This window comes from Phalacrocorax carbo, chromosome 24, assembly GCF_963921805.1.
Source record: "Phalacrocorax carbo chromosome 24, bPhaCar2.1, whole genome shotgun sequence".
Classification (NCBI taxonomy): domain Eukaryota; kingdom Metazoa; phylum Chordata; class Aves; order Suliformes; family Phalacrocoracidae; genus Phalacrocorax; species Phalacrocorax carbo.
The window spans coordinates 4,698,745-4,720,279 of NC_087536.1; the positions used below are offsets into that span (position 1 = coordinate 4,698,745).

Genomic DNA, 21,535 nt, shown 5'->3' on the forward strand with positions numbered 1-21,535 from the left:
ATATGAATACTTCAAGAGGACGAAGCCAGCGACAAGAGATGTACCTTCTCTTCTTGGATTCTTTCATCAATCCTTTTGGATGCAGTTTCATGGGACTTGAAGAGAGAGATTGTGCTAGTTTCATCTGGGTCCAAGATGTTCCCATTGTCATCTCGTACAACCAGGTCCAAACCCAGGATCCTGAGCAGTATGCAAGTCACAAGGATATGAAAATCAACACTATATTTAAGCAAAGGTGACTGAAAGAGCACAAACCACAGATGAAACTGTGGCTTGCGTTAGGCAGCCAATGCACACCAACTCCATTCCTTGTAATAATCACATTCCTGGTTTTTCTGTCCCAAAATACTTATCCCTCACCCCTCATTTTCCCATTAGAGGGAAAAATAATTGGTCGGGTAACTTAATCCCAAAATGGTATCTTCTTTGTTCTCTCTTGTTTTTTAAAAAAGGAATGTATATCTATCAAGCTTATGGATTATGTTTAATTACTATTCTTTGCCATAAGCTTTCTTCTTAATTGACTTATTTGACCTGAATCAAGACTGACAGGCAGATAAATGAGTTCTGGAGACAGTCCCTGCTCTGTACAAACCAGCGAGAGGTGGAGTTTCGGTGGCCTATAGAACTGTATTACTCAGTTGCTGATAAAGCAGTTTAGGCCATAGCCAGCATCCAAATCCTGGCTCCAGCTAGCCAGGCACAAATTGTGCTCCATGGGAAATGCCATCATGTGCCAGCATTTCTGCAGAATTAAGACAGGTAAGGTTTGCTGCCAAGTCAAAGAGACCGTTGGCATAGGAAGAGCCAACTGCTACAGGCCCACCTGCCAGGCTAGTCACGCTCCGATCGGGACTGAAAGCTGTAATTATTCCCTTTCCAAGGGAAAAGGTAAAGCCTCATTCTGTGTACCCCTGGCGTGGTCATTTACACCATTTTTGTATCAACAGCCATCTAGAGCCTTTACTGGGATTTGGGATTCTCCTCTGCCCTCAGAACATAGTTTGGAGTTTACCTGTTGCCGTAGTCAATCTTAGCAGTGACTTTCTTCTTGAGCTCAGCTAGCTCGTCTTTGGGAAGGGTCCCAGACAGTATCTGTGACCGCCACTCTATCAGGCTGTAAGTCATCTGTTGGACGTGCCGAAACTGTGTTGTCTTGTTATCCTACAAGAAAAAGGGACAATTTTAAGCTAGTGATAGCATGAAAACGATAAGCTCAGTAAGCTTTCTGAAACGTACTCAATTGAATCTACCATACAGGTTGTACTGAACTAAAAATATCTGAGAAATGGGAATCATAGGACACTACAAGATTAGACCCATGGAACAAATTCTCCAGTACTTTGCCCTGCCAAGGTTTAAGTGTCTCAAGATTTGGGGTCTTCACCATTTCCTCAGGACATTTTTTCAGAAAAACCTCACAGACAAAAAATAGACTTCTGGTGTTTTCCCACACTTAAACTGCTATGATGGGTGCTTTTTATAACCAGGACAGAGAGATGATCGCAACTGTGTTCCAGTGGATCGAGACAGGAATGCCAACTTAATATACAAAGGCTCTTTCTCCTTACCTCTGCCACTCTCAGAATGGGTGACACTGGGCAGGCTATTTTTTTATGCATGTTTCCCATTTGTTTTGCCTATTTAGAACCTAAGATGCTGAGGCAAACACTTTATTTGCTTTTAAGAGTCTAAAAGGTGATACCAAAACATAAATAATAACAGATGACCAACGCTGAAGCCCACATAGGTGTTTTTCTCATGCCTGTTACTCCTGTAGCTTTCACCAGCCTGAAGAACTCTTCAGCCTCTTTGTTATGTACAAAAAAAGGCCTCTTGTCACCAGAATACAACACTAACAACAGGAACAACATGGTTAATTGGAATCTCTGCCCTCATCACTGTTTACAGCACTAGTGACTATGTTTTAAAGCCAGAACACTAAGCAAATTGAGTCTACGGACTCATTTTCATGGCTGCCTGCTCTCTTACCCTGTCCCATCACCCACCCAAAATCCATTACATTAAAAAAAAAATGGAAGAGCAACAAAATGCAGCGATATCTGGGACACACAGCTTCCCCGCCAGTATGCGTATTGCATTTCAAGGGTCATATTCTTCCCACTGGTAACTAACGCACTGATTGTCGTGTCCATGTGTGATCTACAGACAAGAGTTTCACGGAAATTGGAGCAGCTCTGTGGAAACACAATAATCTCTCTGGCTGGTGTCTATCAGCAAATAAGGCTGAAGATTATCTGCTCTTCAGAGCACTCATTTTATTTACGTTTGTACAGAACTTAATGCCATGCCATCTTGACTCATCCCATGCTTTTAAGCGGTAGTGGCTCAGAACCTACCACGCCAGAGGTTGTCCAAAAACGCAATAAAAGCATCACGTCTGGGTTCCCAGACACCACCTCCCCAGTCTACCCAGGTACTTGCTCGTGCTTGCTGCAGTCACGGCATTTTCATCTTGCGCTATGAATGTAGCATCTGCAATTATAAAGCACTGACTGAACAGGACATCAGAACCTGCTTTGTGGAGACTGTCCTGCCATTTCTACTGTTATCATCTTTAATTAATGAAAATACTTCTCATGCTATTTACTGGTTCCACCCTAATAAAATTAGTCACACACCTGTACACCTCTTTCCTAGAGTTTCAGACTCCAAGGCTGACGCTGTAACTGAAATTAGATAGCTATGTGGTAACCTACTATATTTGCAGCAATATGCGCTTAGATAAGTAATTAAGTGTCAGCAATACCATTTATACCACTCAAAAGGGAACCCAGCCCTCATCCTCTCTTTACCACTGCATAGTGAGCCGGCTACTAGGATGGTTCTCGCTTGCACTGAGTGTCAAGTGCAGCTCCTTTTCAGAAGGAAGCGCCACAAATCAAAGCACATTAAACCTCAACCTACTGGGACAATGTTTATGGTTATGCAGCTCCAAACATGACTGTCAAGAGGTTTTTGACTACATCTCACCCAGCAGCTAGTGGGAATCGGCCACTGGTATAGGGCTGGTACGTTCGGGCAGCAGCTGACTAGCGTCAGTTCTCTGTATCAAAGCTGTTAATCTTTAACTATGAACCCCAACTGCTCCCACACAGCAGAAAGAGAGACTCATTCAAATTATTTCCCCATTCCTTTCCCTGCAAAGAACATGAATTAGATAAACTATGCATAAATTGGCCCTGAGAACACAAATCTAAAGGAAGTTATAAATAGCCATCTTCCTTTTGATTTGGGCAAACATGAAGGGGCTGACGGTGGCTAGATGAGCCTTTTAGTTCCTATAGGGAAGATATTAGAGACATACTTAGTAAACAAAGAAAAAAAAAAGCATGCTCTAAACTTGCGTAAGAATAATTGCAAAGGGAAGGCAACTTGTGTCAGCTTTCAGGGAAATACAGAGCAGATCTCAGTTTGACAGCTAAAGCCGAGTTATCTCTACAGCTGTTTACATTAGCTAACTCCTATTAACTAAATGAAGTTAAAAACTCTCACCCATTTTTATATTTATTTTGCAGTGGAGATATACCCACTGGTGCAATGCTTGCTGAAAAACCCAGAAATTAAAGAAGTGAAATTAAATGCTGCCGATGAAAAAAAAAAACCCCTATATTTCTTTTTTCTCCTCAAATACCTCCTTCATCCTTTGGCTTCCCCCCCTTCTCTATTTATACATACTGCAGAAGAAAATAAACTAAACTCAAATCCATTTCAAACCACAACATTTTCCAAGCCTATTATAAGACTTATGTTGGTCAAGCACAGGCACATGAAAGATTTCTGCTCTTAAGAAAAACAGATTCTGAGGCTAGGATCCTAAAGTTATTCAGAAAATAAAAGGCCAGCAACAAAATTCTCTCTTCAAACAGTAATAACATCACATACGGCCTCTCATTAAATTAAGAGGGTGGAACAAGTTCTTGTGGTTTCACGGCACACAAACAAAATGTAGTTGTGGCCTCGTGAAATTTTCAATAGGAGAACTTGCTCTGGGTAAACTGAATGGCTACAGCTAATTAAAAACCATTCTCTCACCCTAATTAAGGCCTCAAAGCACATACTATGCAGGCTGAACTCACTACTAACCAAAGGAAAATGAAGTTTGACTCTCCTTAATGTGCCTTAATAATCACCTTTGAAAGAAGGCAATTAATTGTGAACTCCGGTTGTGTTTCTTTGAGGAAGAATGCACCTACCTCAGCAAAACTACCAAACCCATGCACTACCTCGGCTCCTGACTTTTCTGAGGCAGCTGTCACATGGCCAGGCCACTAAACAGACCTAGTAGATGAGAGGTCTCTCCCCAGGCCTATGGAGAACTAGATATGTGACTTCTGACAAGTCAAATCTTCCCCCACCACACACGGCTCTAACTCTCTTTCCCTCCTTTGTCTGCCTTGCCTATCTGAGCCGTAGGCACACAGGGGTGAAGAGCAACCATTCCATTAAGGACCTACAATACTTCTAGAAAAGCAGAGTTCACACTCGCTAGAAGTTCTGATAAAACAACACCATGGTTTCTCGCACAACGTTCTCACACAACAGAGACATCTTGCCCTCACAGACACACGACAGAGAGGCAGAGCAGGAACCCTTGCTTTACCAGTGAACTGTGACTCACACAGCCCCGACCAGCTGAGGGTGACTTGTGCCAGTCAATGGTTCATCAGTGCTGTGTCATCGCACAATTATTCAAGTAGGGCAAACACTGTAGCGTTGACTAAACCGCAGTTCTGTCTGTGATCACACAGCCTGGTCAGTGGGGAGCAGACCATTTTTAGCCTCTCAAGACCAATTTTACAGTAACTATACTTTTACAATTCTGCTTAATATTCTATTCAAAGTCTTAAAGTGCCCTGCAAAAAAGCCCAGTCTCATCTCATCTGAGGTCATTTAGTGAAATACCAACCACTGACGAAAACTTACCACATATAACTTGTGCCAGATAACTGCCCACTCCCTCAGGGTAGAAGTGAGTTCTTGTCCAAGGGGCAATTCACTTGGAATCACTGTTTCATGTTGTCTAGGGGGAAAAAAAGGAGAAAATAGAAAAGAGGTGTTACACTCAAGATCATAACTTAGCAGTAAACCATCCTTTCCTGATAAATGTGTAAACTGAAATTTAGACATTTAGAAGGCTGCACATTTACACAATTCACTCCCAATGCCAAGATTCTTAAATTGTTCAAACTGGTTCTCCAACACACACCTGCACATTCATTATCCATTTTTAATGCAAACATATTTCGAGTTTCTTTTACTCTTGCTACTTTCGGGTGATCTATTCCAGAAACATAATGCTAAACAGACAGAAATTAAGTTTGGAAGAATCACCACTTGCAACAGTAACTTCGCCACAAGTAGTAAAAGAAAAAAAACCACCAAACCCCCTTTCTAAAGCCTCTTCTTTTGCAACTGCTGTTTGCCTCTCACTATAATGATCACAGAATCAGCTCTAAGAATCAAACGAGGAGTCATTTCCTCAGATGTTTTCCAGGGCAGGAAGGAACCCACACTCCTGCTGGCTGCTTGGCTGTGAGCAGGAGTGTGTTATGACTCGCAGGAGTCCCCAGAGGAGCTAAACGTAACTTGATTGACCTGCCTTGCTACTAACTTGTCTAGCAGAGCTTTCTTATTTTTTCAAATAGTGTTCTCCTGCGCCTATGCCTGCAACTGTTTTGTCATCTACAATGCTCTGAAGAAAAGAAAGTTACGCAGCTCCAGAAGTCTAGCGCAGGCGGTGCGCCCTGCTGCACACACAGACCACTGGCGTTTGTTACAACCACCACGACTTAAGTTTTTTCTTTCTTTTTATTTTTTTTTTTTAATGAAACAGCATTCCATTGTTCTTGCTACCAAAAGTATATCTCAAGAAGCTCCAACCTACCCCCGGTCCTTCACAATTGCTTCTTTTAAATGGATATACGTTTCTGGGAAAATGCCCTAAAAATAAATACAGAAATACAATCAATAAATCACAGCATAGGGCATGACGTGACAAAAATGCATTCAACAGAAGGCAGGGGAAGAGGGGAAGAGCCTGACCAGCAGAACAGTAACTGTGACTGATGGTTACTGTTTGCCTGTAACAGAAATGTGTTGGGTGCACCAGTCCAGGTACCACAGGAGAAAAAGACAGTAAGGAGCATGAGGTTGCATGCTTGAGCACTACAGTTGATATTGGCACCTCAGAGAAATTAATTGCTTGTTTCACTGTAATGACGCTAATCTTCCTGTATGTAACATTGTACGCTCTTGCAAACTACCAGTCATACTCATTTGCCCTTGCTACAAAATGGTCTGAGTCATTGGTCAGGTTGCTCTGGACCCACGGCTCTCTAGAAAAGCTCAACACATGTAGGAATTCACCAGCCCCAGGTTTCCATTATTTAAGAGAAACCTTCTGGGAGTGCTGTAGTCCTTTTCTATTTTCTTTTCATTCCCCTTTACACCTGAAAAATGGAGGCTGTGAAGGATGTTACCACACCAGAGGTGCCAGGATTCCTACGGGAAACCAGATTTCCACGCAGTTTTCAGACTGGTTTCACAAACCTCAAGAAGCTTGGCTCAGATCCACGCATGCATAATTTTCGGAATATTTTCCAAGTCAAATCGAAACTCTAATCTTACCAGCACCTATAACCAATGCTGGATGTGTACGGGTCCAAGACCATAATAATAAAGCAATAAGCTCGTGTATGCAGATATGCAACAGTCAATTTTGCTGGTTCAAACTACATTACGCATGCTTACAATGGAGCAGTACCCAGTTAATGGCTCTGAAACATTTAGCTCAAGGGCATTTATTTCTATCACTATGGAAAAGGACCCAGCGATCAGGAGACCTGCACAGTATGAAGACAGGAAATACAGCAGAAGCATAGCAGATTACAGCACCGGATGGGGTCTGGCAAGGTGTGAAATAAAAATTAGAGTTAACGAAAAGTGAGATCATACCTTCTTAGATTTATTTCGGAGTGTGTATCCTCGGTACCAGCCTGCCAAAGGGAAACAAAAATATCGTTTTCTTCCTGTCTACAGCAATTAAATACACATTGTCATTCTCACCACAATTCTACAACATAAATCTATTGATCTTGCTCATTTGAGATCTCCTGTTGTGAAGACACCTCTGCTCTGTTTCCAGGAGGCTTGGTCCCTAAGAGTAGGGCAGGAGGGTGTCTGCTCCTGCCATGCCCCGACACCTCCTTCTCTCCACACCCACGGGGGCTGTACCGATAGGGCTCAGTGGAAAAGCGGGCTGCTCCATGCCACATATTTTGAAAGCAGCAATCCTTGTTCCCTAAAGCTTCCAACTTATATCCACAGCACAGACCTACCGCTGCGATCACCTGACAGATGAGGCAGAGACACACAGACATGCACGCAGAACTACCAGCCCAAGGTCACAGAGCACACATCCAGCAAAGAGAAATATATTCAAGTGTCCCAAGTCCAATCCCACTCCACCCCTTTAAAATTTTCTTCTCTCTGAAGTGCATTTTCATCCAAATCATCACATAGATTGTGCTTGAGCTCAGCATTGTGCAGGTTCGTTATTTTCTTCTGTGACCCAGTCTAAAGCCTTCCTTCAAAGGAAGGCTGAATGTTTTATGAGATAAGGCAAAAAAATCCCCCAAACTGCTTGCCCTGGCAAAGGTATTGTTTCTCAATATTGTCTTGACAAGGTCTAGTAAAGTATAAGATACAAAGAAGTAACTGATCCCCAAGGCTCAGAAGAATATGCCACTTTCAGATGTATGTTTCTTCTCCCTTCAGCACCCGGGGTTTGACCAGTATTTTGCTTTCAGTGACGCTGAAATGCAAGTGTATGAAAAAAAATCGCTGTATTTCTTACATCGGGGAGCGAGCCTTGCTGAATGAGCAGAGGGGAGAGAAGCACAGCGGCGGGCAAGTCACTCCCACTCTTCTTCTACCACCTCCAAACTGCGCGAGACGAAGGGGGTTTTTTCCCTTCCCCCCCCACCTTTGTCACCCGTCTCCCAACACAAGAGCTGTGCATGACCAAGCGCACTCCTTCCACTGCGGGCCTGTTCCCTGCCACAACACTTTCCATCACCTCCAGCCCTCCTGAAGTTACTGTACTGGAAATAACAAACGAAGCATTTTAGAAGAATCTGCTCCGGTTTAAATGCTGATGAGCAGACATAATGTCCCTCGTATTGTTCTGGGATAGGACGCAGACTTGCACTTTTGCATTGACCCTGAGCCACTAAAAACCTCATTCCAAGTGACAAGGCACTCTGCAGCCCCAAAACCCTGCTCCGTGAGCACTGTTTTTTTGACTCTTCTCCTAAGGTTCTACTTGCACTGAATCTGAAAACACTGACCCTACCTCTTAGCAAAGATAAGGGTATAGACTGGGGTCTGCAACACATGAATGATGTCCAGAGCTGTCAAGACAGACACCACCACTGATCCAAGACGATTATGTTCAGCTGACTGGCAGAAGGAGCAGCATCAAGAAGGCAAAGGGATTTAAGGAATAATCAGGCAAAGAAGAGGGGAGGGGAGGCTGGCTTTTGTGGTGGGGTTTTTTTTATTCTTTAGTTTGGGTTTTTGTTTTGGTTTATCCCTCATACATTTAGCAAAGAAGGTTCCATGAGGAACCAGGGGTCTGAGACCCCTTGACCATAAATAAGAGCTTAGGGTGGGGTTTTTTTTGTTTTGTTGGGGTTTTTTTGGTATGTGGGGTCATGTTTGGTTTGGGGGGGGGGGGTTTTGGGGGTTTGTTTTTTGTTTTTTTTTTTTAAGCACAGTGTTGTCCCCTTTCTCTAGCAATAAGAAGGTGAATCAGCTTGACCACATAAACTCCAATATTCCAGTAGTAAGTTAGGAGGTAAGAAGAAATTCCATTCCTTCCACAGGATGAAGGTAAGATTATACATTGATCATGGACCAATGGATAAGGTACTGGATTAGGGATGAGGAGATTTAGGTTCTATTTTTATCCAAGTTGTAATTAATTGAACGGCCAAGTACAAGTTATTTAGGGTGTTATACAAAGCTCATGGAATCTAACAAGAATATTTTCCCAGTGATTTCAATTCCATTTGACACAGTCTCTCAGCCCTTCTGCACCACAGCTTCCTCATATTTAAAATGGCCTCTTGGCATTAACCATATTGCTTTAAAATATTTTGCAATCATTGCACAAAAGCATGTTGTATATTATTATGCAAAACTATTTCAGTAAGTGTCTCATGCAATTTTTTTCAGAATTCTGCTCCAATTTTCATTAACCTTATTGATAATTTTAAAAGGAACAAAAGCTTTTGGCAGTGATCAACTGATTTCTTCTTAAAAAAATCCCAAACAACCCAAAATCTGCCTAAAGCTTCAGAGGAATCATAGGCTATTTAAGTGTTTCTCGAGTACTTTCCCCAAGCAGACGTGCTAAACAGAGAAAGACTTTTCAGTTGAAGATGACATGGCAAATTTCAGTTACTATGACACTCTCTCAAACTGAAGCCTGATTAAGAACGCAAGGATAGCGGACCGAGTCTGGCAAAGAAAGGTAAAGTTCATTTTTTATTTGGGTTATTTTTTTAATGGAACACACGTACTCCATTTTACCTTTCATTAAATGGAGTTTATGCAGTATGTAAAAGATCAGAAAATCTAAGTATTCAAATTACAGTAGTTTAGACAATGAGAAGTTATACACAGCGATGCAATCCCAAGTCACGTGCTTAACCACAAGGTCTTCGCTCCCCTTCCACTGTAGTGTCCCGTCTCTCAGTACTACAGCACACACCGCTGCACTGTACTGAAATAAAACCAGCATTGCTTCGTTCACTGACAGTGGTCAGGGGAAAGATAAAAGTCTGAAACTAGGAACAAATTCAATGCAAACTTATTTTCATCAGGAGAAGAAACCGATCGGAATCACAGTATGTGGGCACACATTCCTTCTATGCACAATTTAGCTATTTCCCACAGCTTGCCTGAAATAATAGTATATACTGCAGATTAGAAAACATTCCCCTAAACAGAAATGTATCCTCCCCAGCTCACTGCTCAAGGACAGATTCCCAGAGACTAAGTAAATCCTGCACTAAGCAGCCTTCAAAGTATTGGACGCAACAAGTTTCCTTCTTTTCTTCAGTTTTGCAGCACGTGCCCAGTCTTGACAGTATTTGGCAAACAACAGGATACGTATGCGCTGCTTGGCTTATTATCAGGTGGAAAAAGTAATTTTGTACAAAGATCTCATGCCCTTCTGCAACCAGGCAGCCAACCAGAGAAAGGAGGAGGAAAACCCCCTTGCTTTGCACTTTGCAAAAGTGTATCATGACCAAGACACCTAAACTAACAAAACCATTCTTTGCACACAGTATATGTGTATTTGTTTTAAAGGGAAGGTAAGTCTAGGAAAATCAGTATCCTCCAGATCTTCATGTATAATACACACCCCGTGGTGTTCCAAAGCATGCTTGAAGCCCAGCTAAGACATTTCAAAAATTATTTAAAACCAGTCTCAAAAGTAAACCACTGAATATGCAACTTTAGACCCTACCTACAGCTCAAACCCCACTTACAACTGCACCTAACAGCAGACTGACAAAGATGCCGTATGCCACGATCTTCATTTCCCAGACTGAAGGAAATGCCGCACAGTCTAGACTGTGGATTTCTATACCTCAATAGCAAAGAGCTCTCAGAGGGTCCCTATACGGATTCGGGCTGCATTGGACATCAGCACTTTAGAGCCGGTACTAGAAATATTTGAACCCTTTATTTAGTTCAAACTGCTCAGTCTGTGGTTTCAGCTCTGATGACCTTCACTTCAATGTCGTGTACTTTGTCCAAGTTGAAGCTACCATTTTTAGGGCCGATCACCCTTGGACAAATCTTTGACACAGGCAAGCTGCAGTCCAGCAGTACAAACAGACAATCTACCACGTTATCACTCCCTTATCTTCTTTTGTGCACTCACAATCCAAGCCTAACCGTGTAACTGGGACTTGTATTAGGCAAAGCATCGGTACCTAAGGGGGAGCTAAAAAGAAGATGGAGACTCCCTTTTTACACGGAGTCCCATGGAGAGGACAAGGGGGATGGACACAAGTTGCTCTTGGGGAGATTCCGACTGGACACAAGAGGGAAATTTTTCACAGTGAGGACAGTCACCACTGGAATAATCTCCCCAGGGAAGGGGTTGGCTCGGCCACGTTGGACACCTTTAAGAGGTGTCTGGACGGGGTGCTGGGCCATCTTGTCTAGGCTATGCCCTTCCTAGAAAGGTTGGACTAGATGATCTCCAAGGTCCCTTCCCACCTGGGATTCTGTGATCTGTTCAGACCGTGGGAAAAGAAAGCTTTATTAACAGAAGTGCAATGCCAGAGCCTAACCGCAAATTTGGCCATTTATGAGGACTTCCAGCCTTTGCGGCAGGCCTCTAACTCCTGATAGCATGTGCTAGCATAAATGAGCGGGGTTTTGCAATTTAAATGTGCTTTCTCTCACTGTGAGGCCATTAAGCAGTACAACAGCAGGACCTGACTGCAGGCACTCCACCTTAAGAGCTTGCGAGACACAATGGTAACGTTAGAAGTTTGCGTAGCGCAGCGGCCTGCACCAAACTGCATCCTTCTGGCTTGCACTTTAATTCACTTTATTGCTCTTTGCTTCTCACACACCTACCCCAGCGGCTTAGCTGTATCAGTGTTATGTCTCAAAGCTATTCAGCCAGTTGAGAGTCAGATAACATTTACTGTTAACACCAAAACGCAGCGCAAGCTTCAACCTTGCTGCCTTGCTGTCAAGGAACAAACTGTGCGCTTCAATTCTTACAGACAGAGCGGAGCCAGCCAAAACCCTGGCTGCAGAATACAAAGAACTTTCAAGTGAAGGCTGCTTGATACACAGAGAGCCTTCACTGAACACAGCTGAGGAATGAATGCCTGCTGACTTCAACCAGGAGGAAAAAGGAGGCATGTTCTAGATGGCTGACAGAGCGGGACGCGACCTGCGGCGCACCAGCCCTGAGAACCTTCTGGTAACGCACAAAAGATGCTCCTGTGCAGCCTGAGGTAGGGAACAATAGCGAGGAGCAAGATTTTCCAAGTGGCTATTTACCATTAGATGAAAGCTTCCGGACAATCCTGAAAAACTCCCCTTGAATTCCCTGAAGAATGTTACCGATAGCCTAAGGAACGCCCCAGCCAGGAGCTGCAGGGATAACTCACACCAACTAAAAAAAAAAGTGAAGTCATCTCTGAGCCTTTCTTCTTGCAAAGCCAACACCCTGCTTAAATGGAACCTTTTTCTAAATTGAGACTTGTGTATCCAGATAAGAACAGCGATTACTGGAACAAAAAACTCCACTTTTATCAGACTGGAGTTGCATTTGTAAGTATACAACATTAGCATGAGAAAAAAAAAAAAAAACAACAGAAAAAGGCTTCTTGTGAGAACACTAATTCTCAAAAACACAACCCACAGATGTCTGGAAACAAAGCTGAAAGCTGATGTCCCAAAAGAAAGAAAAATAGATACAATAAGATGTGAGAATTTCCTCCCAAGCAGACAGAATATCAGAATTTGGAGTTTTTGAGATGAATTTACGGGAAGTAAGACCAGATCTGCAGCAGAGTTACTGTCTCAGAGACAACCGACATCTTTTCCTTTAGATTCACAAGGGTCTGGCCTGAATTTTCAGCTGGTCTTTCCAGGAAAAGTGTTTAGTTGTACTGCAGTAATTCCGGGGTGCCTCAGTCACAAACCAGGACACCACAGTCACGGCTCAGAGTATGAAAACAATCAAAACACTTTCCCAAACAATTTACAAAACAATCCTCTTAGAATGAGGTCCCAAACTGGGACATTTCAGGTAAAAAGGGATGCCATTTGGCTATTTGTTTCCTATTCTTGACTGTCTCTCTGTTAAACAGCTGATTACAGATCAAGTAGTGGGATTAAACAATGATGCTACCTCTTCACGAGGGCAATTTTCATCCCTGACACTCCCTCTACCTTGTGTCTTTTTGCTAAACCAGTTCAGACATTTGTACTCTTACATATGGATTTTTCCCCGTCTCCTCCTCTCTCTGCCCCCGTCAAACACACCCAGCACTATCACACACACATGCATCAGTGTAACAACACACACAGGCAACGTCATCTGCTTGGACCTGCAGGAACTGGCTGGCTGTTGCCACTGTCAAGGTCAAAGAGAAGTGGAAAGAGAAAAACTGGCTAAGAACAAATTGCTCAACAAGCAGCCTGCCGTTCCCAGAGAGATACAAAAGAGTTTTTGTACGCTAAGTCATCTTCAATCCGATGTTGCTTGTGAAAATGATTGCATTTTTATTTTGGAAAGAGTATTTAAATTTTGGAGAGCCTTCCAAATGGAGTAGCGACTAGTACCTTCGCTAAAATAATTAAATGGCTGTGTTCCATGCCTAATATTGAAATCTTCATTAAACAGTCTAGTTTAATAAGGAGATGTGAAACACACCAGTGTAATTTTCATCTTGTTTAAAATAGGAATGTTGTCTTCCTTTCTGCAACATGTTTTACTTCAAGGCATTATGAAAAATTTCCCAGTAAAGCATTGGGAGAAACAGCCTAAGAAGTGCATGGAAGCTCCATAAGTGCAGGCTTTTTAAAATGTATAATGCCAGCGCACGGTATTGTGGCTTAAACCAACATTACTCTTGAAACAATCAGACCTGCCCTCTCCTTTTCTTCCATTCATTGCCCCCGTTGCCTCGGATCAAAGAACTAATTCAGGTGAAAAGCTACTTTTTTTGGTTGTTTAATTATTATTATTTTCCAGCTGGATCAGTTCATCACATGACTACACAAGCACTTGGCCTGGCACGAGGAGCCAAGGTAAACAGGTGTGGTGTGGAAACAGGAATGAACAGCCACAAGTACTTCTTTCTCTCGCAGAGCTGCCTTGAGACGCTTGTGAAATCTTACCTTGACAAACCTCTGCCAGGAACAGCGTCGGCATGATTGCCACTTCTGTATTTTATGTATTTTTAGTACCATTTTGAAAGTCAAGTGCACAAAGCAAACACCACAGAGCAAACTTCATGCTTTTGGGAGTATCAGAAGTTGAAAATCTAGATCTGAAATTTGTATTATTTAAAAAAAAAAATCTTGATTTTTTAATATTTACTTTCAAAAACAACTGTAAAGTACTCGGAAGTGATCTGCCACCTACCTTCGTACATCTCCAAAATGTGAACAGTGTCACCAACTTGCAAGGAGAGCTCCACATCTTGGACAGCATCATAATTGTATATTGCTAAAAAGAGGAAGAGAGGGGAGAAGGAGATGAAAAACACTGCTGAAAGCTCTGAGGTGACCAGATTTTGAAATCTGGTATCATGGCACCTGTCAAAGGCAGAATATGATTTTGAAAAAGCACTAAGAAGTTACTAAGCTATCCTGTGTATATAATACACCGGAATAGCACGTAGCATATCTACTTCCAGATTCTACCATCAGTTCCTGCAAAGATAAGAAACATTATTCTTAACAGCAAACAAAGTTTGTCTTTTACCTTTAAGAATACAGATCTGTGGCACTATATTAAGAAGCTGCATCTTCCCACTCTACCGAACCTACCCAGCAAAGGTCACTATTAGCCCAGGCGGGGGTTATGGATCAATTAGGCAATTGTCATTTTTTATTAGTGTTTCACAGGACTCACTGCAATGTAGCGCTCACAAACATTGATAAACCAACATAAACTGGATGTCATAAGGAAAAAAGCCACTGTTCTATATTAAATGCCTCAGACTATTTGCTACTAAAGGCTCTTTCTGGACATGAACCAATCTTAGCACAAAAACTTGAGATTCTCTGCAGATTTAATCCCTACCAAAGACAAAGCTAATCTGAATGCTTATTGGATTTCCACTGGGAATAGGATTAAGTCCAGAAGCCCACGCTTCTACATTGCCTTTTCTCTGGAACTTTCCTGAGGTGCTCAGTTTCAGTGGGCAAGGCAGAAGAGCCCTCATTAGAGCTGCTGGAGGCTTGCAGGATGAGAAAGTTTAATATTAATTTGCTTTCAAACCAATGCAAGTAAAAAGACAAAAAGCAGTCAGGAAAATGCTTTGCCATGGTTCAATGAATTCATCATCTACCGATGAGTCAGAACAGACCATTCCTCTACCAAAAGGAGATTATCTTAGTTATTTATTTAAAATGCTGGTTTAAGTACAGATCACATCTTAAATGCAGCAATGCAATCCTCTCATACACATGTGTCATATTTACGTACCCAAATCTATTCCCCAGGGAAATGTATTAGCGAAGCAAGCACAATGTTTATTTTTAAGAAGGCAAATAAATCACGCAAACATTTTCAAGGGGCTTTGGGAAAATTCCTTAGACTTCAGAGGGTTTGTACTTGAAGAACCCCCTCTGAAAATTAATTAAATAAATAAAAACTTGAGCTCGTATGTCCGGAAATTCGCATCAAATGCCTATCATTTCCATCAAGACAAGGTATATTGCCTCCTGGCAAGGATCCAGCATAAACAAACGACTGTGGCTTACCACACTGGAAATCATCTCACATATACTAGCTTCCTTTAAAATATTGTAACTATAAATAACCCAACAGAAGTAGGCAGGTGATGTGAATTCCCTGCAGTATCTGAAATAGATGCTGATCACAAAGAGATACTTATTTTCTTATGCTGCAGAGGCAGTGTTTGTCCACGGTGGCCCTAACTCATGCCTACCGTAACTTCAGTGCCTGCAGAGATACACGCGGAGCACGCGCTGAACCTACTGCATTGTTTTCCAGAGGGGTACAGGCATGTTACTGCACTTTTGCTCTTAAGGCACTAGCTGCTTCGACATCCAGATTCCTCTCCCTCCCTGCAATGGTGTCGTAAGCCAAGATGTTAAAAACTGACTAGTGATCTGGATATTCAGCTTAAATGCCCCAGAAGCAGCCCAAAAGTAAAAAAAAACATCAACATTTTTGCAGCAAAGTTTGGATAATGTTTACGGCCAAAGCCAAACATGAACACACACAGGAGTAGAACAGAGTAACCCATTAAGAACTACCTTGTATCGACAGATGCCGAGATCATAAATTGACGTAAGAACTGGTGAATATTGTATTTGATTCAGTTAAAAAGAAACCGTTCTGCCAGATACAGAAAACAATTCTGCAAGGTTTTGCAGAGGTCAGCATAAAAGTGCAGCGCCCAACCCAACGGAAAGCAAACTCCCTGCAGCCGTGCCCTCTGTTGCACTAAACCTGCCAAATCGCTAGTGTTCAGCAGGGATGTTGCAAGCCATTACTTGGACGGGACATCTCCAAATCTCCCCGCGGTGCGGCAGGAAGCAGCCTGGATGGATAAAACAATCCAGACTTCCTCTGGGGTCACCGCTGAGCTGTTGGCCCATAACGTGCTACGGGGACACGGCGCTGCATGGGCGGTGTCGTTCCTCAGGTGAAGTCCAGGCATCAGGCAGCCTACGGACATTAATAATCCTATAGCACTGTCAGCGGAGTTAGAAGATTTAAAGCACGGTGTCCCAGCCAACTTCTAACTTGGCTGAGTACATTCTGTCTACCGAGGCTTCCTCCTGTGGTTACGGCTGGACGGCCTTACTTTGTCCTGAAATGCAGTTTGGGATTCCTGTTTCATGGCTGTGCTGACCATGAGAAATGGCTGCTGTTTAGAAATGCACATGTGCTTACACATATAGGGATTCCTACATACAATTTCTAGATGCCTTGGGTTTCTTTGGGACAAACAGATATTAAATAAATACCGGTCTGTATTTTTCTATAAAAATGCTGCTTTAGCTTCAGACAAAAGCAGTCTGAGCAGCACCAAGTGTCTAACAGAAAGGTGGGCGGGCATCAGACAAGCCTTTCTTTTGAGAACACAGACAGTTAATTCAAAACCAAAGAGCACAACAGCCACAAGAAGGGGGAGAACTAAACACTGCCATTCCCTTCCCCTCACCAAAGATCACAACAGCCACAGGACAGAGAACTAAACAGTGCAGTTCCCTTCCTTCTCTTTCCCTGCTTTACCAAAAAGGTTTCAGATCCCAACGTGTAGCATTTACAAGCTGAAGGAACGTGCTGCTGCCGCCGCACATCAAAAAAAAAAAGGCAAGATTTGTAGTCTCTTGCTTTGCTAGACTGAATTAAGCAAGAACAGAGGGTCACTGTACATAAAACCTCCTACCCCAATGGTTATGCATAAGGTTATAAAAGACAAATTGCTGGCATATTTTCCCTGGGAGCTTTACTGTTTGCAATTGATGCTTCCTGCTGCTTGAAGTCAGTCCTGTCCGAAATAGTCCATCTGCAGTTATTTGAACTGCTTAGCCTCTTCTTCACTGTGTGTATTTAATCTGACCTCTTTCCGACTTAAAAGAAAAGGGAAGCTGCACATAACAAACACGGTCCTGGCATGAAAAAACTAAAATCCTTCATATAAAATTCTGACAGAGGAGCAAGAAAGGAAGAAGGGAAGAAAAATACAGAGACTTTCATCCCCAAATTTGCAGGAATATCTCAAGTTAAGTCTTTCTGCTTCAAGTTAAACTTCCGTTGAGATTTCATCCTTTGAAATTCACTTTAGAATGGTGATCCTCTTCCTTTTATCATCCTGAATGAAAAGCAGCACTGAAGTCTAGCAAGTTTAATCTAAATAAGCAGGCAGAGGTAGAAAACACGATCCATGAGGAAGAGATACTGGGTTTGTTTTAATGATCATATTCTTTGAGCGTAACTAGAGGCAATGTATCATATTATTTAATTTACAGTCCCCCAGTTTGATTAGTGGAAAGTTTAAGAAATGTTCTTCTCAACAGTACATTCAGCCTATGGAATTCATAGGAGGGATGGTCAGAGGGGTCAACATTGGGGCTGGTTTGAAAAGGGCAACAGACAACTTCATGACTGATGACAGCAGCCAGAGTAATAGGTGAAGATAAAGAGAAGCAATTTTCATGCTTCGGGGCAGAAGGTGATTCCTCAGAACAGATCAAGAAGGAACGCTAAAGGCATTGCACAACGGGGCGTGCACGCTGGATGTCGGAGGATTCACTGTTCTGCCCTGAAGCATCACGCAACAGTCACCATCAGAAACAAGGGTTACACGAATGGCAAGGGAAACCGGAGATCGCCTGGGCCTTCCAGGGTAGCCAGGGCTCCCAGTAATAGCTAACGGTGAGCTGGAAGTCTCTTAAATAGGCACCGAGTTTGATGTGGGCTGGCACACGGCCGTATGATGATGGGAAGAGCAGGTTTAGTTATGTCACTCCCTTCACCTGTATGAAGGTGCAAGGTGAGTCACAGCACACATTCCTGATCTGTGAAACACCAGACAGTGGCACTTAAAACAGGAAGAAGCCTCAACGTCATGCACGGAGCAGAAAATAAGCAGCACAATTATATTAAAAAAAAAAACCCAAAACAAAAAAACCCCACCATTTTGAAAAACCACAGAGCTTCACTTTGTCTAAAAGTCCTGGGAGAATCACAGAGTTATTAAGGTTGGAAAAGACCTCTAGGGTCATCAAGTCACACCACCATGTCTCCTAAACCATGCCCCGTAGTGCCATGTCTGTCCGCAACTCCTTGAGCCTGATGCAGCTTTCAGTGAAACCAGTGGCAGATTTGGCGTAGGTTTCCATTAAAGCAGTGCCAGGCTTATGTCTTCAGTGCCTACCAACAACATTCATTCGGAAGGAAGGTGGTGGTGCAGTCAGCTCCAATGCCACAGACACATCTGGCTGCACTCCAAAGAGCCAGTACACATCTGGACGAGTGATCTCCTGCACTAAGGCAGTGTCTTTCACACAGTACCACCGACGCATGTTAGAAAGGTAGCAACTGTTCTCTTTCACGTGCAGAGAAACTGAGGGCAGAAAAACTGAATGTCATACTGTTCACCTGCAGCATATTCAAAGATGAACCAAATATTAATTCCTAGAGAACCAAGTAATTCCTAGTCCCATTTTAACCACAAGACTGTAACTCATTCTCAAGACTGTTCTAAAAGCGAAGCAAAGCTAAAAGGTCTGAAACCAAAGTGATTGAGGCAGAAACTGTCACATACTATTTTGTGTGTAATTCAAAGCAGAATGAAATGGAATCTGCATTTTAATGTTTAATGCATTTGAAATGTGGATTATTGGCCTGAAAAGCACAGCCTCTGCAAGATCAGTTATCTCTTAACTTGGCTCAAAATAACCACCCCTCCACCCGTTACAAAGACACGATAACTGCTTCCAAATACCATGTCCCACTTCTCTGAAGCCTGCCCTCACCACTATCTGATACGAGAGGGCCATGCCTTGCTTCCTCTGAACAAAGAATCACATTCAGTGCTGCTGCAATAACCAGACTTCATCTCATTACATCTTTCAACCGAAGAGTCAAAAACTATTGTACGGAAACAGAAGTATGTGCTTTTATGCTGCAACAACCCTGTATTAAGAAATGGCATTTATGCCGGACAGCCCCATTTGGAGAAGCCTGGTATGCTATCTGCTGCCAAGATATAACCAAAAAAACAGTGGCTTTATTTAAAAAACAAGGAACTGCCCAAGGAATTAATTCTTAATAGGAACAAAGGCTTTTTGATGTTTGAGCAAAAACGTTCTTGTAACTTCCCAGGAATTTGTGTCTGAAAAATTGAGAACAGCATAATTAAGATTTATATGTCAGACTACTTAAAAAAAAAAAAAGAGTAAGTCATGGTTCAGTACTGTGAAGCATGCACATTAACTGATTGTTATGAAAAAACTGCAACTCCCAAATTGGTTGATACTGATATTCAGCCTCAATTCTACAAAGTTCCAAGTGACTGCTCAGCATTTTGAATGCAAAAAACCCAGAATAACAGGATTACATTAATGCTTTAATTAACAGCCATCATTAGACTTCAGAGTCAAACATCTGATGGCCTAGAGGTGGACCTTTAACATCTTGTGTACTTATTGTTTCAGGCCAACCTCACACACAGGAACACACTTGGAAGGACTTCTACTTAGCCTTAAAATTTTCAGGCAGGGTTATCTTAAAAATGGGCATTAAATCAACTGAGAAATTACGTCGTGTGCCTTTGCAGGAGGATATGGCCTGGCCTTTCTAATCTGGATTCTGTTAACTGTCAGTTTTGATAATCACTCTCTTCTTCTGAGGACCATGAGAAAAGCAGCAAAGGCCACTGTCTTCAACATGCTTCCAACCCTTGCAGCTCCAAGCCAAGACTATTCCAATAACCAAACCCAAATAAGGGTGTTACCTGCTCACCTGCCGAGCGCTAGGAAGCGAGTCTGCCAGATGCACCGTTCATCAAAAGTCTGCTAAGATTTTTCTGATTTCCTCTAAATAACAGGGTATTACCCTGGAAACGGGATAGGCAAATAATCTAAGGTTTTGCAGAGTCTGTCCTGCACAGCCTAAACGAAACTAATTTCCATATTTGGGACTGGAGAAGATTTTCTCTTTCAGTCATGCCATCATCAACTTTTCAATGTTCCTCTCTCTTTCCCCATCATAGATTGGATCAGATTCTAGGATCAATGGTTTAATCTCTTAAAGCCTGGATTGCCTTAGTCAAAAAAACAAAACCAAACCAACACCACAGCCCCTGGGAATACGGATGGCTTCACAAGCGTTACCCAAGTGCTCCAACTAGATGATCTAATGGTCTCTTATGGCTTTAGACTCTACACGGACTAAAACCACAGGCAGTTCCACAACAATGCTCTGGAGCAAGTGGCAGACCCGGTGACAAATTAGCCCATGTATTTTAATTAGAGCTTCTTAGTAGATTCAGATCAGGCAAACTGAGATGACAGAACGGCTGAAGCAAGAGGCATACTGATAATAACGGAAAAAGAAATAATCTCCATCTTTTCTTGTCTGCAGAATTCCCATTAGTCATCTTCCCCTCAAATATTTATTGCAAAGTGTTTATACCACAGTAGCTGTATGAAAATAAAGGAGATACTGTTCTATACTGCCACACCACACAGAGATATACATCCTAAACATACACCAATTTGGATACCGGTAATAATGTCACCACAGCATAACCTGTTTTGTTTCTCTGTAAGTGTGCTTGGGGCAGAAGCGTGATCTGAACTGCACAGAAACCATCTGTTATACTGATGAGACTCTAGAATAAGTCGTCTTGATGACCAGTGACTTTTCTGGACTCACTTTTATGTCAGTGGCTAGCAGAGTGCATTGGTTATAGCATTACGGCATACTAACCCAGCCTTTGCTATATACGAGCAGATAGACACTTGGAAATATCTTGAGATCTCCTTTTCTGTCACTAAGTGCACATTTTAAGGTAGCTCCACATTTTGCCCAGGTGGAAGAACTTCCAAGTCTCGGCCCCTCTGCCTCCTCCTCACAACTAGGCCATGGAAACCAATGGCAAAGAAAACCTACAGCAGGAAAACCACCAGAAAACAAATCTCTCCAAATACACTTAGACATTCACAGAGACACCCTGGGCAAAATCCTGCT

The 21,535-nt window shown here is 42.5% G+C and overlaps 1 protein-coding gene across 2 annotated transcripts in view; it reads right to left on the reverse strand.

Moving 5' to 3' along the window:
* DOCK5 (dedicator of cytokinesis 5) overlaps positions 1-21,535 on the reverse strand; it is an 87,454-nt gene that overhangs the window by 55,512 nt on the left and 10,407 nt on the right. For both annotated transcript variants that reach the window (XM_064472491.1, XM_064472490.1), the window contains exons 2-7: positions 14,219-14,302; positions 6,979-7,019; positions 5,909-5,964; positions 4,948-5,044; positions 1,016-1,164; positions 45-180 (exon numbers count right to left, since the gene is read on the reverse strand). In XM_064472491.1, the coding sequence (XP_064328561.1) occupies positions 45-180; positions 1,016-1,164; positions 4,948-5,044; positions 5,909-5,964; positions 6,979-7,019; positions 14,219-14,302 (563 nt within the window). The remainder of the gene's footprint in view (positions 1-44; positions 181-1,015; positions 1,165-4,947; positions 5,045-5,908; positions 5,965-6,978; positions 7,020-14,218; positions 14,303-21,535) is intronic.